General features: G+C 54.9%; 1 protein-coding gene across 2 annotated transcripts in view; it reads right to left on the bottom strand.

Annotated features, from left to right (window-relative positions):
• Positions 1-520: 520 nt before the first annotated feature.
• Positions 521-26635, bottom strand: part of KLHL26 (kelch like family member 26) — a 28049-nt gene continuing 1934 nt past the window's right edge. For both annotated transcript variants that reach the window (XM_047776524.1, XM_047776525.1), the window contains 2 exons: positions 5503-5685; positions 521-3352 (listed from right to left, as the gene is read on the bottom strand). In XM_047776524.1, coding sequence (XP_047632480.1) covers positions 1771-3352; positions 5503-5685 — 1765 coding nt within the window. In that variant the 3' untranslated portion in view covers positions 521-1770. The remainder of the gene's footprint in view (positions 3353-5502; positions 5686-26635) is intronic.

A 26635-nucleotide genomic window follows, 5' to 3' on the forward strand; every position in this document is an offset into this window, starting at 1 on the left:
GCATTCTCCACCAATTTGCAGCCAGGTTCACAGCAGAGCCTGCCACAGAGCAGGGGCTGGGGGTAATTCAAGCTCTTGGGCCCACATAGAAGCCCCATGACTTCGTGTTTCCTTGAGGACCTGCCCTGCATCTCCTATATCACAGCCTCTGAAGAGAGGGGCTCCCCGGCTGCCCAACCTAGAGCCCCAGGACTGAGCAGATGGAGACAGAACCTGCCAGGAGCAAGGGGCTGGATTGTGGCAGGATGCCAGGCCACCAGGCGCAAGGAACGACCTGAAAAGAGCCTCTCAAAGGCTGCCTTGGCTGTGCTAGGTTTGCCCTCTGTCTTCCTGGTGCGAGTGGAAGTCCTAGCAGCTTCCACTGACCCCACCCCACCCTCGCCCTGGAGGCAAAGGTCGGCCCCCCTTCCAGCTCCTCTCCAATTCAGAAGGGCGAGGGAGCGAGGAGCCCCCAAACACACAAGGACATGAGGAATCTGCGAACCATCAAGCCCACAAGCTCCGCTCTGAGCCCACTCCATCTTTTTACCATAACATTTTAATTAAATGAAAGGAAAATATTAGGAGACGTCTGCTAAGGTATGAGGTTAATTCTTTACATGGTGAGTGGGTAATAGAGACACAACATTAATAGTCCATTAGCAGCAGAAGAGACACTTTTAGTTGCCCCAAGGTTACAAATCTCGTTTATAAGACAGCAGTATTACCCTCTTAAAAAAAAAAACAAAAAAGGTTTTGAGGTTTAGACACCAAAACAAATGCGGCTGAAGATGCTGCAAAGCCCTTGAAGGGAGAGGCCTCCTGGCTAGCCTGACTTCCCACACTAGGTGGGCACAGGCCCAGCATGTCAACCTGAACACAGAGCAAGGCGGGGAGCAGAGGGCTGGAAAAGGGGAGAGAAATAAAAATCATGGGATCGGCCTGTGGAATGCAGACACACTGTGAGATTCTGAATCAGGCATCCCCCTGCAATCATGGGTCAGGGACAGGGACAAGGAGACTCGGCCCAGTTCTTTTTAAGGCCCACGCATCACCCAAGGCCAAATGGAAAGCCTGACACCTGTAAGGACCACCTCTGGTTGTGTTTTTTCCCTCCTGAAAGCAGAGGAATGAACACCCTGTAGGTGCCAGGACCCAGGCCAGAAATGGAGATGAGTGTCAGCTCCTCCCGCCCGGCCAGCAGCTTCGGTTTATTGGGGACGTGGAGCTGGGGCCTTCTGGTCAACCCCAAGTCAGGCACTCCCCAGCCACCTCTGCTACTCTGGGAGCTCCATATGTTACAGAGGTTTGGGTTGCATTTGTTTTTTAAAAGATGCATGCAACACATGGGGATGGAAGGGGCGAATTTGGGGATCAACCACTAACAATCTGGCATCTGAGAGTTGGCATCTGAATGTCTCAGACGCTCCCCCACCACAGGCAGAAGGTGGGGAAAGAAGCAGGACAAAGCTATACAATGACACCCTAAGGAGACCCCAATTCCCGCCAGCCAGCAAGAACTGGGAGCGGGTGAGGAAACCACCTTGGGTGTGAGTTTGCTGCTGCAAGACATCAGCCTTGTTGCTGGCAGGCTCCCCCAGAGGGCATGGAGCCAGGATCTGCTTCCAGAAGGAAGGAGGGACAGGGGAGGGGCCTTATCAACACAGCAGGCCCCAAAGCCAGCCCCGGGGAGGTGGGGCAAAGGGTCACAGTTCTCTGCTCAGACATGCGCCCACCATACCCTGCACAGAAACAGCATGCAGCCAGGCCAGGAACCTGGGGTCCCGGGAGCTACCTCCTGGTCCCAGCCCGGGGTAGCAGGACGGGGGCACAGGCGATGCCGGCGAAGGACTCCGGGAAGTGCAGATCACGCTCCCATTCATCAGTCTCAGTGTTGTACACCTGGACGATGCCTGTCACATTGTTGAGACGCCAGTTGTAGCCCCCAACAATGTAGATCTTCCTGTCCAGCAGGCAGCAGCCAGCCTCCGATTGGCCGGCCCGCATGGGGCTCACGCTGGTCCACTGGTCCGTCTCGGGCACATAGTACTCCACGGCCAGCACGTCGAAGCAGCGGTCAACGTGGTCCATGCGGCCTCCGAGGGCATAGATGCGGCCGCCAGCACCCACCATGGCATGGAGCACACGGGGCTCACTCATGGGCGCCTTGAATTCCCACTGGTCGGCCTCGGGGTCATAGCAGTGCAGTGCCTTCTTGTCCTCCACTGAGATGCCATAGCCACCTGAGATGTAGAGGCGGCCCCCCGCCGAGGCGCCCGCATGGCCCCACGTGCGGCGCTTCAGCGAGCAGGCATAGCCCCACTCGTTGCGCCGCGGGCAGTACCTCTCCACCGAGGCCAGGCTGCCGGCCCGGTTGCGGCCACCAGTGGCATACACCATGCCACACAGCACGTTTAGCTGGAACTGGATTCGGCTCTCCTGCATGGCCTGCAGGCGCAGCCAGCGGTTGAGGTGGGGGTCATAGCGGTAGCAGGCATCCACAGCACCCTCGCCACTGCGGTACTGCAGGTGCTGGCCCCCAGCCACATACACGAAGTTGTCCAGCACGGCCACGCATGTGTGGCTGCAGCCCACCTCCATCTCCGTTAGCTCGCGGAAGTGGCGGGCGCCCGGCTCGGGCAGCTGGTACACCTTGCTGCTGACAGAGCGGTCGCTGTCAGTGTAGGGCGTGCCGCCGAAGGCAACCAGCGAGGGCACGTCTGAGCGCACGGCTGTGCGGGGTGACTGCATCTCGTGCTGCCGAAAGGGGAGCACCTGGTAGTTGAAGGCCTCCAGCAGGTACTGGCGGCACAGCACGTCCTCCACCATGATGTCCAGCGTCTGCACACTGTCCACCAGGTCTGAGGACCGCATAAGCGGGAAGCGGATGTGGCAGAGCACGTGGCTGGCGCGCTGCCGTCGGGCAGGGTCGTGCTGCAGCCAGCGGACAGCCGCGCGGAAGAGGTCTATCTCGGCGCAGCTCTGCAGCCGGTTGCTCTGCAGGAAGAAGACCAGGCGCTCCAGTGGCAAGTGCAGGAAGTCCTCCTCCTCAGCAATCTGTAGGAAGTGCCGGAAGGTGAAGGCGTCCACCGATTCCTTGAGTGAGGCCAGGCTGAAGGTGGTGGCCATGTGGCCGATGTTGAGGCAGGTCTCCACGCTCATGGCAGCCTTGAGGAACTCCTCACACAGCTCCACCACGGGCAGCATCTGCAGGAACACGGCCGCGCCCAACACGTCCTGCACGCAGTCCAGGTCCAGTGTCACCTCGGCACTATAGGCAAAGTCGATGATGTGCCGTAGACCGCGGGCCGACACGCCTTTCAGCTCAATAACGTCCTGGCTCGCCTCTCTCATGCCACCCGTGAACATGGCCCTGAAGGTCATAAACACAGCATGTGGGCTCCGGGCAGCCAAGGGACATTGTGGCTGCCCGAGCACAGCCTGGTCCCTGGGACACCGCAAGCAGGACATGGCCGGCCAGGGGAAAGCAGGCTGGATGCTCATTAAAAACACACCAAAAGGAAAAGAAATATTTTCATCTACTGCTAGCTATGCATCTTCCTACACCTCCCCACTCTGCCCTCCGCATGGGGCTCTATCCAACCTCACCCGGAGGTGTGTGAGGCTGGGGTCTGGCTGGCTCAGAGGGCAGGGACCAGGGGCTGCTCGCTTTAGGGCAGGTGCAACTGTACAAGAGGAGACCAAACTTTGGCTTAAGTTTTGGGGACAGGTCTCCAGCCCCATCTTAGCACCCAGCCCTGGAAGACTACACCCGCAAGGTCAGGAGACAAGGCAGGGACTCTGAGGGCACTATGCACAGTGGTTTAGAGCCCAGCCTGTCACCAGACACTCACCTGGGCAGGTGGCTCCACCTTCCCCAGCCTGGGTCTTGGTCACTGTCACACAGATTGGGAAGGGGTGAGGATCCCCAGGTCAGAGTGCTCATCAGGGGACTGTGCTAGCGTCCCTGCCGCCTAGGCCTAGGTGGTCAGGAAAGCCCCTGAGAATGGCCCAAAGGAGCACCAGCCCATCGTGAGGCCTCCCAGCAGCAAGTGACCCCAGCTCCGTGAGCCATGCTGTTATACTCTGAGAAACAGTGCTAATGTAACCACTGGTGAGAAAAATGCAGGCCTTGGGTCACAGCCCTCCACAGCCTTTGAGGGCCTCCCTCGGGCAATAGGGGCAGGGACCCCAGTGCCTGCTCAGAGTTCACAGCAGGTTCTAGAAGATGGTGTTGTGGCAGGCTCCTTCCATGGGCCATCTGGCATTTTATCATTACTGTAGCTACCTCCAGCACACGTCAGTGACAGCCGTCTGAGGGGAGAGAGCTTCCTGACACCACCTGATAGATGCCCACCCGCTAGTCGCACACCCAGTTGGCCCAGCTCAGGCACCAGATCAGGTCTGTGGGGCCACCAACTAACAGCCGCCCAACCCTCTGCAGCAGTGCTCCACCAGCCCCCAGACCCTGCTCCTTCTCGTCCCCATGAGTCCCGTCAGCCCATTGAAGGCAGAAGCAATCACGGTGACGGGAGGGAGCGTTGCCTTTTAAGGCCTCTCCGACTGCAGTGCCAGCGCAGAGGAGCCTTTAAAGGGCATTTCTGGCTGGGCCGGCCCGCCCGTCCCCAAATCCAGAATAAAAATAGAAGCAGCGCCCCAGATGGCTTGGCTGCTTCAGCTCCCCAGAATGGCCTCTCTGAGCCTGTGGGGCGGACAGCCAGGGGGCACATGGGCAAGGCACCCCAGCTTCCAGGAACAGACAGCCCACCTGGGCTGGGGCTCTGTGAATCGGCAAGCGGGAACACCTGGGCCACCCCAGCTCTCTCTGATGGCAGGAGGAAGCTTGTCAGCCAGTCACTAAGGGAATGAGGGTGACAGCCCCCAGCTGGGGAGAATGACCCCTAGCCCTCCTCGCTGGGGCCCTCAGTCCCCTGCCCAGCTGGGCACAGAGAAGGAGCTTTAAGGAACGGGCCTTCAGGCCGACAGACCCATACACTCAGCAGGTGGGAACTTCGACAGACCCTCGCGTACACAAGGGCTGCAGACTGGGTGTCTTTCCTGTCCCTTAGCCTGAGCACAGGGGCCATGAGGGCAGGGTTTGTGCCTGTTTTACCCCTGATAAATCCCTGGGACAATACCGCATCTTAACCTGCTAAGCCACAAGAGAACTCCTGAATTGCACAATTTAAAACAATTTAGAACAGTGCCTGGCACATGCAGGCATCAAATAGACTTAGAGTGAAAACCTGATGGAGCACTGTCACCTCCAGAGGGCAGAAGCTGCTAGGCGGGCACCTACCTCTGTCCCCCAGGCATTTCTGCTTGTCCTCCTAAGGCCCGAATAAGTTGCAAACCTGGAAAAACCGGCAGGCTCACTGGACATTTGGCTCCTCTCTATACCCAAAGATGCGCCAACTCCGGCCACTCTCCCACAGAACTGGTCCTGGCTGGACGCCGAGCCCTGAGATTTTCCCTCTTAGAAAGGCAGGCACTCTCCACCCTGCCCCCAAGGCCCACACTCACCTGAAGTAGTCACTGCAGGCGGCCAGGACCACCTTGTGAGCATGGAAGGTCTCCTGGTTGATGGTGAGCACAACGTCCAGGAGCTGGCCCTGGGCACGGAGGGCAGCAAGGCCCTGCAGGAGGCTGGTGCTGTGGCCCGGGGCCGAGAAGGTGCACTTGAGGGCCCCGTTCTTGTCAGCCATGCTGTGGGAGAGCAGAGGTGGGGAGGCAGCTCAGAGGCCTCAGGGCCGCCTGGTTTCCACCCAGGGACCCTGGGAAGGCCATGCAGGACTCTGCAGCTGTTCCAGGCAAAGACGAAACCAGAACCAGACCAAGAGAAGTGAAAACACCTGGGTCTCAGTTGTGTCTGCCACCTGCCCACTGCCTGGGCCTCCCCAGCCTCCATTTGCCACCTGTGAAGTGGGCGGGGTTTCATGCAGGAGCTGCAGAGTTCCTTTATTTGTGTTTAATTGAGGTGAGGTTCACAGACTATAACATTTATCATTTTATTCATTTATTTATTTTGGCCCTGCCTACAGCATGCGGAAGTTCCTAGGCCAGAGATGAAACCCGCACCACAACAGTGACCCAGGCTGCTGTAGTGACAGCACCGGATCTTAACCTGCCGAGCCACAAAGGAACTCCTGAATTGCACAATTTAAAATGATGAATGTTGGAGTTCTCTTATAGCACAGAGGGTTAAGGATCTGGTGTTGTCACTACAGCAGCCTAGGTCACTGCTGTGGCGCAGGTTCAATCCCTGCTGGGATCTTCCACATGGTGGGGGTGCAGTCAAAAAATTTTTTAATTTAAAAATAAATAAAATGTACAATTCGGTGGCATCAAATCCACTCATAATGTGTGCAACTACCACTTCTGTCTAATTCCAGACGTTCTAACACTATACCCATTAACGGTAACTTTCCTATCCCCCTCCCCCAGCTCCCGGCAACCACTAACATGTTTCCTGTCACTAAGTCTTTGCCTGTTTCGGGCATTTCACATAGATGGGATCATACAACACGAAGTCTTGTGTCTGGCCTTTTACTCAGCTTGGGGTCTTCAAGTTTCATCCACATTGTTGCATGTCAGAGCTTCTTTTCCTTTTGATGGGTTGAGTAATACTCCCTCATGTGGATATACCGCAATTCTTTTTTCTGTTCACCCATCTATGAATCCCTGGATTACTTCTAGTCTTCTCCTTTTTCAAGTTTTTTGTTTTGTTTTGTTTTGTTTTTTGTCTTTTTAGGGCTGCACCCAAAGGTATATGGAGATTCCCAGACTAGGGATCAAATAGAAGCTACAGCTGCCAGCCTACACCACAGCCACAGCAACACGGGATCCAAGCTGTGTCTACACCATGGCTCAGGCAACGCCAGATCCTTAACCCAGGATCCTTAACCCATTGAGCAAGGCCAGGAATCAAAACTGCATCCTCATGGATACTGGTCAGGTTCATTAACCACTGAGCCACGATGGGAACTCCCCCAAGTTTTATTTCATTATCTTTCATTCTAAAATGACCTGTGCCTACCGAGTGCTCATTTTGAGGTACAGGACTCTCTGTGTCAACTCACAGTCTCCTGTGCCCCAGCAAGCCACCTCCATGGGTAAAGTCCTCTTCTCTCCCCTGCAGGGGGCAAGGTGGGAGTCTGTGTCAGCACTGAGCTCCCGCACTGGCCTGAGGGAAGAACTCAAAAGCTGCAGGCTCCCGGGCAGCACTAAGCCTGAGGATGGTAGTGCCACAGGCCAGCTCTTCACTGTGGGGGAGAGAGCACCACCTCCAGGAGATGCCAGCCTCAAGGCCCAGCCACTAACACTGGCTGAGCATGTCTCTCATGCTCCGTAGCCCAGCAGAGGGTGGCCACAGAGCTATAAAGTCAACCTGGCCATTTTCAGAAAAATTTGCCTCTGGTTGTGCTTGGTGGTCACCGAGTCAAGGGAGAATCACCTGTTGGGCCTAACTTTCAGGAACAGGGGCATGCTGAACAGCTTGTCCATGGCCTCAAGAGGACACAGGATGATGTGAACCCAATCCCAGAAAACAGCAGGTTGCATGCGATCTTCCTGTCACCCTGAGGCCAATGTGAGGAGACCATAAAACCAAGAATCACTGCCCTAAGAAGACAGATTTGCCTGTAGGGGCAGCACGCTGAGGGGACGGGACAAGTAAAGCAGATTCCTGAACCTCGAAATGGGGATTCACAAGTCAAAGGGTGACTTTGAATAAAAATAAAATTTTGAGAAGGAGAGGGGTGGAACCAATCCAAATGCCCACCATTGGGTGAATGGATAAACAAAACATGGTGTATGCATACAATGGAATATTACTCAGTCATAAAAAAGGAATGAAGCTGATTCAAGCTACAGTGAGGAAGAACCTTGAAGACATCAGGCTGAGTGAAAGAAGCCATACACAAAAGGCCGAGTGTTGCAGGATTCCATTTATGTGAAATGTCCAGAACAGGCGAATCCATAGAGATGGAAAGCAGATTAGTGGTTGCCAGGGACTGGGGGTTGGGGGTGGGGAGCGACTGCCTGTGGGTTCAGCATTCCCATTGGAGTGATGAAAATGTTCTGGAATTAGATAGAGATGATGGTTGCACAACCCTGTAAAAGCACTAAATGCCCACTAAATTGTATATTTTTAAATGGTGGACTTTATGTTATGCGAATTTCACTTCAAAAAACAAAACTCAAGGACATCTGAGCCATCTAAGCCTCAGGTCCTGCAGAGAACCCTGCTATGACCTCTAGGGCCTCAGAGGATAAGAGGTCCCCTTGGTGGTTCAGCCCCCACTCACTCCCTGTCGCCTCATCCCCCTGTCCCCTTTGCTATTTCACCTTGGAAAACTTTTGTAGAAATGCACCAATAAATAAACAATTTAGGAGGCCCTAATATACATCCCATTTTATCCTCCAAATACAACAGGAGGGGACAATGCCCATCAGCCTTCCTGGGGTCAACAACCTTCGCAGGACTCTCCCCAGCCCACGCCACCACCACCCCACCCCGCAGCCAAGGCCATCCTTCCAAGCACTCTGCTTTCTCTCCCCAGGGCCTCTGGCTCTCTGAATCTTGCTTTCCCACTCCTGGGACTGACGCCTGCCCACAAATGAGGGCCAGGAATGTGGATAGTGGTCTTTCAAGAAAGCCCGAAGGGAAAGGCTCCTCAGCTCCCCCTGCCCGCCAGCTTCCCAAACCCTACCAGGGGTTAAAAAAAAAAAAAAAAAAAAAAAGCTGATACCAATAACAAAGGACACAGTTGCTACTGATGGGAGGTCCCTAATTCACACAGGCTGCCCACCTCAGTGGCCCTTCTGGAGAGCCCTGGGGAAGGGGGCAAACCAACCAATGGGCAGAGGGGCTGCAGGACTCCAGGTGCTGACCTCGGGCCTGCAAGGCACTCAGGGGCATCAATGTATGAAGATATGGCAGGTGCGACAAGGGACATTGCATGAGGGGAACTCCATGGGGAAGACCCAATGGGGGAGACACCACCTGTGCTTAGTGGAAAACCTTCCCATCCCTGGGAGATGGGAACAAGTGATTCAGAACCCAGATAACCGTGGTTATCTGGGTGGTGACGCTGGGGTGCCAGTGGCACTGGCAGCCAGATCCTGGGCTTATTGGGGAGGTGTGGTGTGCAGAATGTGGGGGGAGGAATAGAAAGGGGCCCAGGAGGACCCCAAGTGTCTAGCTTGGCCCAGTTGCCCCTCCGCACCAGTGGAGGGGATGCCCACCTCACACACCCCACCCCTCCAGCATGAAGCAGCCAGCGCTGTGGCATCCAGCCTATCCTTCCTGCCTGGGCCACGGCTGGGACCTGAATCTCCACTCTCTCAGTTTCCCAAGATCCCTGATGGACCTACGTTCTGAAGACCACAAAGAGGATGTCATTGGTTCACAAGACTCAAGGAACCTCAAACTGCACCCATCCTCTGGCCAGGGTTGCCCTCAGCCATTCAGGCCCTGCCAGGACATCACTAAGGACAGGGTCTGTGTCCTCTCGCGGGCACCCCGTGTCAGGCCTCAGAATGACCTGAGCCAAAGCCACGCCCCATATGAGCCTCCAAGGACCCCTGAGGTGCTCAGATCTGTTCCCCACTCCTTGCTCTCCTCACAGATTTTTTTTGTCAGCCCCTCATCCCTCTCCCATGGGTGGGAGGACACAGCATTAATGAGACAGAGTAGGCCTGCCCTCACCAGGTGTGGGAAGTGGGGACCCAAGGCAGTCAAATCATCCAGAGTCAGCATCACATCAAAGCTGTGAGTGTCCCACAGGGGAGGGGACAGGAGCTGCAAGGAGAGAAGTGCAGAGACCAGAAATTGGGGATTTCTCTGCTTCTCTTCCCAGCTCTGCCACCGTGAGGTTAGACAGTGGCATCCACCTCTCTCTCGGAGCAAGCGGTTGGGTTGCATCCTGGATGTTGGCCCTAAGGCCCATCTTCCACAAAGGGTTTGCCCTGGGAAGCTGACCCTGTCCCTATGTGAAGATACCTCCCTTCCTATCGAAGGGCCCCTCCTACCTGGGGCCAAGCTCTCCACCTTCTCTGTGGAGCACAGTGGCATGGGAGTCAGGGACAGCTGGTGTGATCTCCCAGAGCCTCCCTCCTAGGCCAGATGTGTCTCAAATCAGGGACCAGGTTAAGATGCAGTGGCAGATGCAGACTTGGCGGCGGGTCAGAGTTGATCTAGGGGTGGCAATGCTGCTCTCTGCAGATGCAGATGCAACACAGCAGCGACTGCGAGGTGCGAGGAGGTGACGCATACAGCACCAGCGTGCCACTTGCATCACCCGGATCCCCTAGAGGGATCCAGACCTGGAGCCTGGCTCTGAGCGGAGTGTCTGGAAGAGTGGGCGAGGACTCAAATCCTGGGAGACATGTTTTGGTGAGATCCATTCCGGAACGCCTGCACCACAGCCCTCACCACTCCAGGCTCCGGCACCTGGTGTGAGGATCAGGGGGCAGGATTCTGACCCCTGCCCTACCATCCACCATCTGTGTGACTCAGGTGTGGTCCCTGAGGTCTTTGTTTTCTCAGCTCTCAAAGGGGGCAGGGAGGAGCACAGATGTCACAGGGCTGCCACAAGTCTCCCCAGCTCCCATTGCCGTCTGAGAAATGAGAGACCCCAGACCACCTACTGCCCCCATCACTTTGGTCTGGTAAGGTCCAACAGGGGGGCTATATCCCGCCACCTCCACACAAGCTGTCTGCATGCCTTTGAATGGGGCCAAATGCTTGGGAACTTGAAGCTTGGAACCACCCACAGAGTGCCAGCCCATGACAGGTGCCAAGTGAGCCTGGCTGGCCTCTCCATAGATACCTCGCCTCATGGATTTTGTACACATACCCCTGCCCCGGTCTTTGTCATTTTGCTTTTAAGCTGGTTTCATTTGTTTGTTTGTTTGTTTGTTTGTTTGTTTAGAAGTTCCCCCACATTCCTGAGACAAGGTGGGAGGATTTCCTGTGCTTCCTCTGAGCCCTGGGAACTGGCATGCCTACGCAAGTTTTCACTAGAAGAAAGATCTCACACCAGAGGCAACTTCATCTTGGGGCTTCTTGAGCCCTGGACATACATTAACTGTGGTCCTTCACATATAAAGAGCATCAAGGAATCAACACAAAGCCAGCAATGTCACAGAAAGAGACACAACGGATGTGGGCTGCCAGTTCATAGGAAAGGAAGCACAGCTGGCAGGAGAGACCTAAGAGTTAGCCTCACAGACAATAAGTGAAGTGTGCCTGCCAAAGGAAGGCTTCACCCCTCAGGTGGGCAGAGTCATCAGACCATCTGGCAGCACTCTGCTCCTAGTGTGTGAAGCAGGACAACACCCAGGAAAGCAGTTTGGCAAACCTAGCAAAATTCTAAAGGCTCACATCCTCAACCTAGCAAGTCTACTTCTGGAATTTATCTGAGATAAACTCACATGTGCAAGTTAAGAGATATCCTCGCATGTGTGAGGATATTTACCAAAAACCATTCCTGGGGGCTAAAGATGAGAAACAAGCTAAACACCCTTTAAGGGGGTACGGAGGGCTGCCGTTGAGTGAGCATGGAGGCCAAGCACACTCTGCATGTTAAAACACTCCTATGCAGGAGTCAGGACACCCCAGTCCAGAAACCCCTACCAATCCCATGGCATTGCTGCTTACAGGGTGTAGAGCCCAAGTTGCATCAAGTGGATTAGAAATGGCCCCTTCCTGGCAACACCTCATCCTGCCCCAGGTGCTCCTCCTCATGCCCCCAGCAAGGATCACAGCACCCCACAAGGATCTTTTCTCCCTCCCATCTCACAAATGGGACCACTGTCTCTGAAGCCCCTACCACTACTCCCCAAACACATCTCACAGCCACTGGGGAACTCAGGGAGGGAGGGAGGAAGCCAGTAGGGGCCGGAGTCCCCAGCCTGGACAGAGAGGCAAGCTTGGCTGGGCGGAGGTGGGCAAGAGGAGGAGGGAGGGCTGGGGCCTGGGACCGATGACTAAGGGAAGGACCCATTACTCAGGCCGTCTCAGACAGGGGGCAGCCAACGTGGTGGGGCCACAGGTCCCCAGGAGGGCGGCAGCGGCAGCCCTTGAGCTGGTCCGAGTCTCCAGACGGCCACTGGAGCCACGGTCACCCACACTGAGTCATCGGAGCCAATGCGTCAGCAGCCGGGTCAGGGTGTCTCTGGAGGCTGCCCTGGCTGCACCCTCAGCCTGGATCTGGCCTCTGAGGATGCGCCCCGCTGCTGTCCTGACCCCCAACTCCCCCACTGTGTCTCCCTGACACTGTCATTGGGCACCACCAACCACATGCAGGGCTGTGCTGGACATGGGGATACAGCTCCTGCCTCCCTCAGGATGTCCCTGCACAGGGGCCGAAAGCCAGTGGGACAGGGTGTGATAAACGCCGGCCAGTGGACCACCTGCAGCAGGACCCCCACAGTCTCCGGGAGCCCCAGCCAGCAGAGCCTAACACCCACACTGTCGCCAGATCCTTGTGGGTGCCCCCTGCAGGGGCTCCTTCCCTGCCCCCACCAGTCCTTCATGGGTTCACCCCCCCCCAAGTACACCAGGGGCTAGAGTCCTTGCCTCAGGGTCTGCTTTGAGGGAACCCAAGCCCAAGGCAGTATGGCTTAGAGGGATGGCCACAGGAAGTGCAGAGCCACACCTACAGTGACAGGGCGCCGGGTGGAGGGGAGGTGGAGGTCAGGGCTGCCTTGGGAGCAGCACTTGGCGGGGTGGGTGCTCCCCTCCTCCTGCCCACGCCCGGCTGCTGGCCCTGGTCTCCATGGTTGCTTTCCCAAGCCTACAGGAGAGATCCGAAGCCCCGGAAAGTTCCTTTCATTGGAATGTCCAAAAAAAGCGGAGGGGCGGGGGAGGGGGGAGGCAAGAACAAGAAAGAATTTCATGGAAACATTTCTTTGGGGTTTTGTAAAATCCTTTCCCACCCCCACATGGAGCCCAAAACTCAGGCCAGAACAGAGTCTGACGGTATTGCCCCTTTAACATACTGTTCTGACATGCAAATTCCCTCACTTCCCCTCAAAACGGAGAGCACTTCCACTTTCAAAGCCAATTTTGGTTTTATTGTCCATGTGGCTCGATGGAGCACAGCAGTGCAGCACAGCTGGTTGGCTCACACCCCGGCCGACGCAGTACCAGGGAGCTCCAGGCCACTCCGCCCAGGGTCCTGGGTGCATCACTGGGGAAGACACTATACTTTGAGGGACAAAGGGGGACAGAGACCCAGAGACGGGGATAGAGACCCAAAAAGACACGGGGGGCAGGGGGAAATAGGGGTCCAGAGAGAGGAAGAGATGGGGACCTAGAGAGAGAGAGGAACAGAGACCCAAAGAGAAGGGGAGCGACAACTAGAGACAGAGGAGTGGGACAGAGACCTAGAGAGAGAGGTCAGAGATCCAGAGACAGAGACTCAGAGAAGGGGGTGGGGGCAGCAACAGAGACCCAAGAAGGGAGGACAGAGACTCAGAGAGAGACCCAGAGAGAGGGAGAGGGGTTGGGGGGATGGGGCTTGGGCTTTCTAGCTGCAGATGGAGAGCTAGCTGCCCGCTGGTCCCCTCTCTGTCCTACTTCACACACCACCACCCCTCACCTCCTGTCCAGACACAGTAGAAACATCTCTGGCTTCCCCCTCCTGCCCACCTCTGAGCCTTCACAAAGCAGGCCCACTGACAGAGCACATGCTGAGCACAGCCTTTCACACAGAATTTCAGGAACCCCTGGCCAGCACAAGAGGTCAGTGCGGCAGGTGTCCCCTTCAAGACGGAAGGACTGAGGCCCAGCACTCACCCACCCCCACCCCCCACAGCTGCAGGCAGCTCCAGCAACAGCTCCCCCTTCCTGCTCTACTGCAGGCTGCTGACTCTGCCAAGGCCACCGCTCTGACTTCTGGGCATGCAGTTCCATGGATAAAAGGTGCATCTGAGCCAGGGCCCCCAAATGTCCCACAAAGGCAGACACCCCAAGCCACTGTTGCTGTGGTTACCACAATATTTCACAGCTCTGGGTACTGTGCTCCCAGCCCAAAGGATGGAGTCACCATGTTTTGGCACCTCACAGCAGCCCTCAAACACTCAGGCTGGCCAGCGGCCCCCACGCTCACGTCAGCAAGCTCTCTCCAGGGACCACTCACCCGAGGCCAGCTCCGCCCTCCTCACCCCGCCGGGCAGTCGCAGCCCCATGATGAGGGGCAGCTCCTTCAGTTCTGCCTGCTGTCCCCTGGGTTCTCAGGGGAGCAGACAAAAGAGCAGGGATCCGGGTGGACAAGTGCGAAACCCAGGAGCAGATGAAGCCAGGATGCCAAACCCCTGAGAGAGACCCAGAGTAGAAGACAGAGATGGGGAGGGGGTTGAAAGAGAGAGAAAGGAAAAAATGACCAGATCCCAGGTGTCCCCGAGTCTGCGCTCTCTCCATAGCACCAGTAGTTAAATTGTTTACTTCTGGAGTTCCCGTCGTGGCGCAGTGGTTAACGAATCCAACTAGGAACCATGAGCTTGCGGGTTCGGTCCCTGCCCTTGCTCAGTGGGTTAACGATCCGACGTTGCCGTGAGCTGTGGTGTAGGTTGCAGACGCGGCTCGGATCCCGCGTTGCTGTGGCTCTGGCGGAGGCCGGTGGCTACAGCTCCGGTTGGACCCCTAGTCTGGGAACCTCCATATGCTGTGAGAGCGGCCCAAAGAAATAGCAAAAAGACAAAAAAAATAAGAAATAAAAAAATAAATTGTTTACTTCTCCCTCCTGGTCATCATCCTGGTTATTCTCCTACATCCTCTGTGATAATTTAAAACAGGACGCCTTCCGCCAAGGTGAGTCTGTGTACCCCATGGGAGGCCAGGCCGCCAGGCAGGGGCGGAGCCTCATCCACTCCTTCCCACTTGCCCTGCCTCCTCCAAGAGTCAGGGGACCAAGAACACAACCAGGGCCCACTGTGAGCCCACCCTGGGAGCCCATCACCCACAGAGACCCTCTCCCTGAGCCTCACAAAGGAGCAGCAGGCCACACTTGCCCACCTCATTTTCATGGCATCACCATGCAGGGCCATCCTCCCCAACCTGTATGTCCTTGGCTCTTGCCTGTCTGTGCCTGCAGGGTGGTGACAGGGTGATGGAACAGAGGGGACGCTGGGGAGTACCAGCAGGAGGGAACTGTTCAATCAGCAGCCTTGGAACTGGTAACTCCTGAGAGCCCCCACATGACAGCCAAGGAGGCTGAACGTTGAGAGGGTGGCAGAGCGGGCAGACAGATTCTAGAAGCTTCGCACACCTCAAAAGAACCATCATGGGACTTCTAGTGGTGGCACAGTGGTTAACGAATCCGACTAGGAACCACAAGGTTGCGGGTTCAATCCCTGGCCTTGCTCAGTGGGTTGAGGATCCGGCACTGCCGTGAGCTGTGGTATAGGTCGCAGACACGGCTCAGATCCCGAGTTGCTGTGGCTCTGGCATAGGCCGGCTATAGCTCTGACCGATTGGACCCCTAGCCTGGGAACATCCATATGCCATGGGAGCAGCCCTAGAAAAAACAAACAAACAAAAAAAAAAGAACAATCATGAATCCTCCCAAGGATAGAGAGAGGCAAGGGAAGCAAATCACAATGAGACCCTAGCGAGCCCTCCCCAAAACCCATCTGAGAGCCTGCACGCAAACAGCCTGGTGCCGGACAGCCTCACTCAGTGCCGGTTCCACTCAAGCCAAGCCCTGCTAGCTCTGCCATCCCACCCTTCTGTGACAGGGACAAACCACATACGATCCACACACACACACCCAAGACTCACTGGGTTACAGCCGAGAACTCCACAGACATGGCCCTCCCTCCTACCAGGGGAAATCAAGGATGACATCAAACCCCATCACTCCACAGTCTTGCTCCTCAGAGGCCACGGTGAGCCCAGTGTGCTCAAAGCCCAGCCGTGACCTCCTGCCGAGCTCTATGCCCTCACCCTAGCCTCTGACTGATGCTCCCAGGAGCCTAGGATGTGTCGGAGTCTGGCCACTGCTGATGGACCAGAGGGCCTTGTAGGCAACACGCCCCCAATCCCAGACCTGCCCAGCTCCGGCAATTTCTCAAGGCTGGGAAGAAGGAAAGGGGCCACCCAGACCTCCTTTCTCTCACCATCAGCAAGCTCTCGCCTCCAGGGTACCCTTACCCCTCCTGGTCCCAGCAAGAGAGCACTCACTACATGCAGGGCTACAGGCTGAGGCAGTGCAGGCCTGGCTCCCAGCTTACCTCTCAGTAGGCAGCCTGGAGAGGGTTACACCACCATTGCCACCATCTTACAGATGGGGACATTAGGCACTGAGAAGTTCAGTGACCTACTCGAGGTCACACAGCCCATTAGAGGCTGGACCTGGCCTCTCCATAGCCCCAGACAGATGGGCCCCCAATCACCTCCATGAAGCAGACAGGCAGGGAGAGCTGAGACCACTCACCAGGAAGGCCAAGCCAGGAGGTGGACAAGGAGCCAGAGAGCATGTAAGGCAGGACATGGCTTCTTAGTGGCAGTCAGGGCAAGGATGTGGACTATCCCATTATAAGGGAGGTCCAGGTCACAGTGGGAGAGCCCCACCAGGCCTCCACACCTTTCGGACCCCCAATTCAGCTCCGTTTGTCTTCCTGCCCATCACTCCATCTAGTAAACCATCTGACTGTTTCTAGCCTGTTTTGTTGAGGCTGAAATGGGAGCCTCACCAGGCAGGGCAGGGTGGGCTCTGTCTCCTGCTGTGCTCCAGCACCTGGCACTGCGCCCGGCATGTGCTCAGAACTGAGTCATGCTTGTGGATTAGATGGCTGGATGGCTGAGGGGCTGGGTGGGTGGATGATAGATGGATGGATGGACAATGGGTGATTGGGTAGATGGATGGATGAACGGACAGAGGGATAGAGGGATAGATAGAAGGATGGTTGGATGGATGAAGAGGTGGATGGAGGAGTGAGGTGGCAGGTGGATGGCTGCAAGGTGGCAGCAGTGGCCGGGGCCTTACTCCTACCTCTGCTTGCTGCTGGTACCTGCTCTGTTACCCACTCCACGTGGCCCCCTGGTCCGAGTCCTGGGACTGGGTATGATATCCTTTGACTGGGCTCAACCAGGAAGCCCTTGGCAGGCTCCTCTCTGGGATGTCTGGCCTCACCACTCTGCTCATGTGTTCCCCACGCTGAAGGGCCAACTCCTTCTAACCCCTCACCACTCCAGTGTTAAAACCACTGTGGGGTTAACACTTCTCCAGCCCCCGCCCCCTCCCTGAAGTGCACATGGGCTTCCTTCCCCGGAAAGGTGGGTGAGGAAGGCTTGCTGGTTGATCTGTGGGCGAATGGGTGGTGACCAGACTCAGCCTGCACCCCGCCTGCCTTTATCGAGGCAGCCACTGCCTCCCTGTGAAAGGTCAGCAAGCTACCCATGCCCCCTACTGTGAAAGTTCAGCAACTCTAAATGCTAAAATGCTGGAAGCATGCCTAAGGCTGGAGTTGCAGGGCAGCCCAATGCCACCAGCCAAGGCACAGCAAACACCACCCAGAGTTTCTGCAAGTGGAGCATAAACACTTGTGTGTTCCCAGCCTCCCTGCCTTATGGAACCACGAGCTGCTGTTCCCCCTCACATGACAGAGGAGTGGAGAAAAGAGAGAAAGTGAAGCCCTCCTGGGATGGACCAGACTTCACCAAGGCGAGCACATGGTTATGCCTTTAACTACAGTCCTGGAAGTTCTCCAAGTGGAGGCTGCAGTGGCGCTGCCCTCCATGACTGTTGCTTCACTGGCATTTTGTCACACACACCCCCAAACCCCGCCTCTGGAGGCTCTGGAGAATGCACCGTTCTCAATAGGATCACAGAAGACTCTGGGTGATCACATCTCCCCACTGCTGCTTTCCCCGGCTGCGGCTGCTTCAAATTCTAACATCCCTTTGAGAGGAGAGCTCTCCGGATATCCAGCCCAGCCCAGCCCAGCCCGCTCCCCGCTCGAATCCTGTCTTTGACCCCGGTGGAATTTCACAGTTGTGGCGTCAGAAAAACGGCTTCGGCCTCATCCTCGATCCTCGGGTGACCCCCCCTTGAGGCCTTTAAAAGCCCAAAGGTCCACCCCTCAAGACTTCCTCCAGGCTGAGCGTCTTCAATTCCGGAAGCTGTTTCCCTCGCAGGAAAGGTCTGCGATTCCCCAAAGGTGCCGGTTACTTCCTCCCGAATCACAATATTTTCAGTGTGCGGCGAGGTGGTCCACGGGAAGGGATCAGCCGCTGGGCTTCTCAGCGAGGGGTCTGAAATCACGCTGGATGCGCCCCAAAACCCACTCTGCAGAGGAATGCTAGCGGACGGCTCTCAGAGGCAGGGGGAACAAGTTTTATGAATCCTGAGCAGCCCTCTCTGGAGGGAAGCAGGGGGAAAGGGGCGGAGGGAGGAGGCAGGGACCGGAGGCTCGGGGTTAACAAGTGTTAAGAGCCCGTCTGCACAGCTGCAGAGCGGCTACCACAGGAGGAGGGCCGGTGGACCGTGGTGGGGACCCAACAGGCCCCAGCCCCCACTTCCCTCTACAGGCAGCTGGACAGAGAGCGGCTGGCTGCTTCCCGTCTTCGACACGGAGCTAAGATCCTGTCCAGAACGAAACGAAGCACATGCAAAAGAGTACGGCTCACTGGCTTCTCTCTGATAGGGCTGATTCACTGACAACATGCCTGTGAGTTTCTGTTTCTCAACCCGGGCCCTGTCATTAACTAAAATCAGGAGGAGGGTGACCCCTGCTCTGCCAGCCACGGAGGACTGTTCCAGAAGCCCCCCCCCCCAGTCAGGCCAGCTCCTCTTACAAACCCATCCCAGGCTATATGTGGAACAGCTGCTAGATTGTATCAGAGCCTCCACGGTGAAGCCCTGCCCTCAGGGAATACATATTCTAGGGGATACGGGTCCTTAAGAACACAGAATGTGGAGTTCCCACTGTGGCTCAATGGGATCGGCAGCGTCTCTACAGCACCAGGACGCAGACTCAAACCCCAGCCCAGCACAGTGGGTTAAAGGATCCAGCGCTGCTACAGCCGCAGCATAGGTTGAAACTTTAGCTCAGATCTGATCCCTGACCTGGGAACTCCATATGCCGCAGGGCAGCCAAAAAAAGAAAAAATGTACAGGAACACAAGGTAAAGTACAAAGAGGGGCAGGCAGCAGGGCCCTGGTGCAGAGTGGCCAAGCCCCAAGGAGGCAACACTGGAGCTGTGCAAAGCTCTGGGACAGGTCACTCCAGCAAAGAGAAAGCTGAGTCAAAGGCTCGGAAGGGGCGCCAGCGTGCCGCTGGAAACTGGTGGGCTGTGGAAGCACATGGGCCTGGTAGATGGGCACCTCCTCACCATGGGGGGACTGAGGGAATCACGTGGAGACGTAAATTTTCTTTTTCTTTTCTTTTTTTTTTTTTTGGTTGCACTCACGGCATGTGGAAGTTCCCTGGTCAGGGATCGAACCCACACCACAGCTGTGGCGACACTGAATCCTTAACCTGCTGCACCACAGGGGAACTTCTATGGAGAAGCAGATTTTGTTCTGAGAGTAAGGAAGCCCCTGGCAGGTATCAGGCAAGGGAGTGGCACAGGCTGCCACCTGCCTTGGGAGGCCTCCTTAGGCTAGAGTCGGGGGACGACAGCCAAGAGGGTAAGGGCCAGTGGTGGCTCAGAGCTGGGATGAGGAGGCAGCGGCGGAAGAAGGGGCCCAACCAGAATGCAGCTCAAAAATGGGAGCAACACGATATGCCAACAGATTAGAGGAAGAGACAGCAAACAGGTATGTGCATGGTAAGTGCTCTCAAGGAGAAGCTCCGAGTGGCGAGGCGGGACTCTAACCTGGAAGTACCAGGTTCTGGTCCTTGGAAGATCAGGGGTCCTCAAGCAAGGAGAGGCACCGGGACTTTCCAGAAGAGGGGGGGACCTTGAGCCCTCCAGGCCAGACGTCCACCTCTGCTCCCCATCTCCAGCAGATGCTCTCAGGCAGCAGAGCCTCTCAAGCCAAGTGGGACCTCATCCTCCTGCCTGGTGGGTCCCCTCCCAGCACTCACTCTTTGGTCCACGGCAGAAGCCTAAGATCTGGTGACTCCCACCTGGCTGCTGCCATGGGTCAGCAACGTCACACAAGTTCAACTTTGAGTCTTCCCCAAACCCATGGCTGTCTCACCATCTCCACAGCCACACCTTGACCCAGGCCCTCTCGTCTCCTGCCAGAGGGATTCTTCCAAAATACAATCTGAAATGTGCCCCCTCACCCAAAACCCTGCACCAGCCCTTAGTCTCCCCCTCTCCCCTTATACCCCTCCAGCTCCTCTCTGCCCTCCAGGCCCCTAAAAAGTCAGGTTCCTCCCCCTTCAGAACCTGCACATGCTACTTTCCTGTACCCAGAAAATAGCCCACCTCCCAAGACCCCCTTCCCCCAAGCTCATGGCACCAACCTTCACACTCTGCTCAACTTCATTTCTAAGGAGGCTCTCAGAAACTTCCGGAGAAGGCAAGAATTTCCAACTCAGCCTCAGGATCATTTACGGCAACCGTGGGGAAATGACGGCTCAAGTGTTTCATATGCTGACATGAAGACACCCCACACGGGCAGGGCCCATCTGTCCGGAGGCCTCACATGGCCAATAGCAAGTGCAACGGCAGGCACGCCGGTGGCATGCAACAATCGACAGTCACCAGGAGAAGAGAAAGGTGTCAAATGAGTCCCATCACAAGAGAAAGGAGCTGGATGTCAGGAAGTCAACCTCTTTCCTCCTCCTTCTCTAGGGACGTCAACCTCAAGTCTGAAACATTCCTTAAAACCAAAGAGCAAGAGTGCAGAGAAGCCCCACTTTTATTTTGGGTTTTTTTTTTTTTTTTGTCTTTTTGCTATTTCTTGGGCCGCTCTCACAGTATATGGAGGTTCCCAGGCTAGGGGTCCAACCGGAGCTGTAGCCACCGGCCTATGCCAGAGCCACAGCAACGCAGGATCCGAGCCGCATCTGCAACCTACACCACAGCTCATGGCAACGCCGGATCGTTAACCCACTGAGCAAGGGCAGGGACCGAACCCGCAACCTCATGGTTCCTAGTCGGATTCGTTAACCACTGCGCCATGATGGGAACTCCCCCACTTTTATTTATTTATTTATTTATTTTTTAGGGCTGCATCCATGGCATATGGAGGTTCCTAGGCCAGGGGTGGAATCAGAGCTGCAGCTGCCAGCCTACACCACAGCCACAGCAACACCAGATCTGAGCTGCATCTGTGACCTACACCACGGCTCACAGCAATGCCGGATCCTTAACCCACATCCTCATGGATATCAGTCAGATTCGTTACTGCCAAGCCATGATGGGAACTCCCAAGAAGCCCCACTTTTTAAGGGGAAGGAGGAGAGGACTTCCCTTGTGGCATAGTGAGTTAAGGATCCAGCATGGTCACTGCAGTGGCTTTGGTCGCTGCTGTGGTGAGGGTTTGATCCCTGGCCTGGAAACTTCCACATGCCAAGAGCAAGGCAAAAAAGAAAAAAAAAAAAGTAGGGAGGTTATGCTGGTGCAAACATCTGACCCGGTCTTGCTAAGTCCTCCCATGAGGATCAGCCATAAAAAAATAACCAGTTAAGGAAAGTGGGATGACATATTGTGTCTGCTCCCTAGAGATGCGGCAATGATAGCAGAGGCTAATAAAACCTTTCTACCCTGGAGTTCCCATCATGGCTCAGTGGTTAACAAATCCGACTAGGAACCATGAGGTTGTAGGTTCAACCCCTGGCCTTGCTCAGTGGGTTAAGGATCCGGCGTTGCTGTGAGCTGTGGTGTAGGTCGCAAATGCGGCTCAGATCCCACGTTGCTGTGGCTCTGGCGTATGCCAGAGACTACAGCTCCAATTAGACCCCGGGCCTGGGAACCTCCATGTGCCTCGGGAGTGGCCCTAAAAAAGACAAAAAAAGAAAGAAAAAAAAAACCTTTCTACCCTATAACTATGGCCAACAAGAATGCCATCCCCAGGGTGGTTGCAGCTACTGAATGGAAGAGGTCCAGCTGTGAGACAATCAGGCTGCACAATTCAGAATGAGGCAGGCAGTTTTCACAGCAATTCCACATTGTGAAATCAAGGGACCCTGCCAGTAAGCAGGTGAGATGAGCTGCGTGGCCTGGTTCCCAAACACCTCTAGACAAGTGCTCCCTCCAGCTCACCCCAAACTCAACTGTTCCCCCTCCACCTCAATACTCTGCCAAGACCCACCAGCATGTGCTCGACACTCTGTTCCCCAGTCCCAGGCTCACATAGTGGCATCTGCCCTCTTGAAACTGCAGAAGTAGCTTGGCATGTTCTATTCTCCCAATGTCCCTCTCATGGCCACCAGGTAATGATACTACTGTTCTCTCAACTGCTCAGGCTGACTACCATAGACTGAACAGGTGTGTTCCCCCAAAATTCATATGTTGAGACCTTTCCCCTCATGTGATGGTGTTAAAAGGTCAGGCCTTTGGGAGGTGATTAGGTCTTCAGGATGTGGCCCTCCAAAATGGGACTGGTGCCCTATTTTTTTTTTTTGTCTTTTTGCTATTTCTTTGGGCCACACCGCGGCATATGGAGGTTCCCAGGCTAGGGGTCGAATCGGAGCTGTCGCTGCCAACCTATGCCAGAGCCACAGCAACGGGGGATCCAAGCCGCGTCTGCGACCTACACCACAGCTCACGGCAACGCCAGATCGTTAACCCACTGAGCAAGGGCAGGGACCGAACCCGCAACCTCATGGTTCCTAGTCGGATTCGTTAACCACTGCGCCATGACGGGAACTCCGGGATTGGTGCCCTATTAAAGAGACCCCCAGGAGTTCTTGTTGTAGCTCAGCGGTAACAAACCCACCCAGTATCTGTGAGGATGTGGGTTCAATCCCTGACTTCACTCAGTGGGTTAGGAAAGTGGTGTTGCCATGAACTGTGATATAGACTGCAGACATGGCTCAGATTCTGAGTTGCTGTGGCTGTGGTGTAGGCTGGCAGCTGCAGCTGATTTGACCCCTAGCCTGGGAACTTCCAGATGCCATGGGTGTGGCCCTTAAAAGACAAAAAAAAAGAGAGAGAGAGAGAAAGATACCCCAAGAGCTCCCTAGACCCTTCCACTATGTGAGGACACAGCAAGGAGACTGTGTCTATGAACCAGGAAGTGGCCTTTCCAGACACTAAATCTGTGGGCACCTTGATCTTGAACTTCTTAGCCTCCAAAACTTCAAGAACTAAACTTCTGTTGTTAATAAGCCACCCAATCTATGGTATTCTGTTATGGCAGCCCAAACAGATTAAGACACCAACTTTCTCTTCCTCACCTGCCACACTGACTCATCAGTAAGACCTGCCAAATACTCGATGATCCCTCCTCCACCCACATGGGCACAGCAGACAGAAAGCTAACAGCATCAGGACCACAGGGCAATGCTGCCACTGCCACACTAACACACACGTGTGCAACATGCTGGGTGTCCTCTGAGCCCACCCTCACCCTAGCTCCCTTCTTCCCAGCTACCCTGTCTAGTGGGCTGGGGTCCCACTTTCCAAATGAGGACTCTAACACATGAGAGTTGCAGACATGCCCAAGGCATGCAACAAGCATGAGGGACCACAAACACATGTGGTCTGATGAGGTGCCTGATGCTGCCAGATCTCCAGGAATTCCCAAGGAGGAGCTGAGTCCCTATTTCTGAAGTGTCAAACTCCTGTCTCTCCCTTTCAACTGAAAAGAAGATGAGGCCAAAGGAACAAGAACCTTCTTAGAAGGCCAAATCAAAAACAAAAAACAACAACAAAAAAACAAAGGAGTTCCCGTCGTGGCGCAGTGGTTAACGAATCCGACTAGGAACCATGAGGTTGCGGGTTCGATCCCTGCCCTTGCTCAGTGGGTTAACGATCTGGCGTTGCCGTGAGCTGTGGTGTAGGTCGCAGATGCAGCTCGGATCCCGCGTTGCTGTGGCTCTGGTGTAGGCCAGTGGCTACAGCTCCGATTCAACCCCTAGCCTGGGAACCTCCATATGCCGTGGGAGCGGCCCAAGAAATGGCAAAAAGACAAAAACAAAAAACAACAAGAAGGCCAAATCACCCCCTCGGTCTTTCGCGTAGGGGGCTAGACTCTTCCAGAGCCTTGGGGATTAGTGGAAACAATCTAAGGCACAGCCAGTTCTTAAGTTCAAACAGAAGTTCTCCTGTGGCATAAGGGCTTATGGCTCTTGCACTGTCACTGTAGTGGTTCAGATCACTGCCATGGCACAGGTTTGATTCCTGGCCCAGGAACCTTCATATGCGGTAAGCGCAGCCAAAAAACAAAAACAAAAGAAAGTTTAAATAAGCAAAGGTTGGAGTTCCCTGGTGGCACAGCAGGTTAAGGATCCAGCTTTGTCATTACAGTGGCTTGGGTCATTGCTGTGGCACAGGTTCGATCCCTGGCCGGGGACCTTCTGCATGCCACAGGCACAGTCAAAATAAATAAATAGATTAAAAAGATAAACAAGCAAAGGCCACCAAACTCAGAAGTGGACCCCTCAACTGAATGGTGCCAAACCTGCTCACACTGTGTTCCAGCCACTCCCAGGGAAACACCTGTGGCCAGTGTTGCCCTCACACGGATACTCTTGCCTTGCCCCCCAGAAGCAGCATGAATCAGCGAGACTGGGCCCCATCCAGACATCTTTAGGAAAGATGGGCTGAGAAGAGAGGATGTCAAAGGCCCAAGATCTGAAGAGCCTCCTTGGTAAGAAGTTTCCTCCAGAAGGAAGCTGGCCAGGTACCTCACAGTGCTGGAATTTTAGCTGGGTAGTTGTGACTCCATGCAACATCCCACAAATGTCCTCTCTTTCTAGGAGCCTGAAGCCCATTGAGGGCCCGAGGCGGAGCTAGGAGGGCGCCTCCAGCAGAACAAGTATCTTTTGTGCAAACAAGCCTGCGGCTAGGACCCCACCTCCCTTTAGCAAGCCCCTGGCCAAGGCGGCCACGCTCTGTCCATCCCGGAGGTTCGGCTTGGTCATTAACGACCATCTCTACTAGGCAACGGGTTTTTTGTTGATCCCTTGAGATAGGAAGGAAGGAGAATAAGCTTTTCTATTTCTTTTTTCCCCCTTGGTTACAGAAAAGTGAAGCTGGAACAAACAAGTTATATAATGCTGGGGAGTGGGGGGGTGGGGAAACACAGTCCCTCCGAAGGACAGTTTTTTGAGTTGTGGGACAACTGGAAGGGCCAAGGGGAAGACAGGAACTGCCTCCACCCCTGGACAAATGACAAAACCCTTCATGGGACAAAAAGGCAGATGCAGACACCACCTGGAAGCCTGGAAAACCAGCCTTGCAGACAGGGCCAGCCTCCCCCAGTCCTTGGCAGCCCCACAAATCTCCCCAAGAAGGCAAGGGATGGATCTGATCGCCAAGAAGAGACTTCCTACCAGCCAGACTGCAAGCCCTAGAGAGCTTTTCCGCACTCCATTCATCTATCCCTCCTTCCTTTCCTCCCTCCCTCCCAGCTATACTTCTTAAACACTTATTTCCTCTGGGCTGCCTGTGTTCCAGTCAATACAAGAACAAGACTGCACAAGACAGACATGCTCTCTACCCTCAACGCATTTCCACTGATAAACACATCAAGTAGTGTTCAAGTGTGGCATGTTCAAGGACACACAACAGCCACAGGACCCAGCAATTCCACTCCTGGCATATACCCTAAAGAACTGAACACAGGTGTTCAGACCAAAAAGTGTTCACGCATATTTATAGCAGCATTATCCAAAATAGCCAAAAGATGGAACCAACCTAAATGTCCTTCAGCTGATGAATGAATAAACAAAACATGATATGTTTACACAATGGAATATTATGCAGCTATAAAGAGAAATGAAGTACCAATACACGCTATGTTCCAGCAACTTTATTTGTAATCGTCAAAATGGAAATTACCCAAATTTCTATCAACCAGTAAATGGATAAACAAATTGTGTCTGGCCATACAATGGAATACTAGGCAGCAGTGAAAAAAGAATGAACTTCTGATACTTATGACAACACAGATGAACTTCAAAAATATTCTGTTAGGTGCCATGAGCAGTGGTGTAGGTTGCAGATGCGGTTTGGATCCCTAGTTGCTGTGGCCGTGGCGTAGGCTGGCAGCTGAGATTCCAACTGGACCCCTAGACTGGGAACTTCCATATGGCACAGGTGCGGCCCTAAAAAGGAAAAAAAAATTCTCGGAGTTCCCATCGTGGCGCAGCGGAAACAAATCTGACTAGCAACCATGAGGTTGTGGGTTCGATCCCTGACCTCACTCAGCAGGTCAAGGATCCAGCGTGGCCATGAGCTGTGGTATAGGTCACAGACGTGGCTTGGATCTGGCGTTGCTGTGGCTGTGGCATAGGCCAACAGCTATAGCTCCTATTAGACCCCTAGCCTGGGAACCTCCATGTGCCATGGGTGCAACGCTAAAAAGACAAAAAAAAAATTCTGTTAGGGAGTTCCCATCGTGGCTCAGTGGAAACAAATCTGACTAGCATCCATGAGGATGCAGGTTCAATCCTTGGCCTCGCTCAGTGTGTTAAGGATCCGGCATTGCCGTGAGCTGTGGTGTAGGTCTAAGACACAGCTCGGATCTGGCATTGCTGTGGCTATGGTGTAGGTCAGCAGCTACAGCTCTGATTAGACCCC

Source organism: Phacochoerus africanus, chromosome 4 (assembly GCF_016906955.1).
Source record: "Phacochoerus africanus isolate WHEZ1 chromosome 4, ROS_Pafr_v1, whole genome shotgun sequence".
Taxonomy (NCBI): Eukaryota; Metazoa; Chordata; class Mammalia; order Artiodactyla; family Suidae; genus Phacochoerus; species Phacochoerus africanus.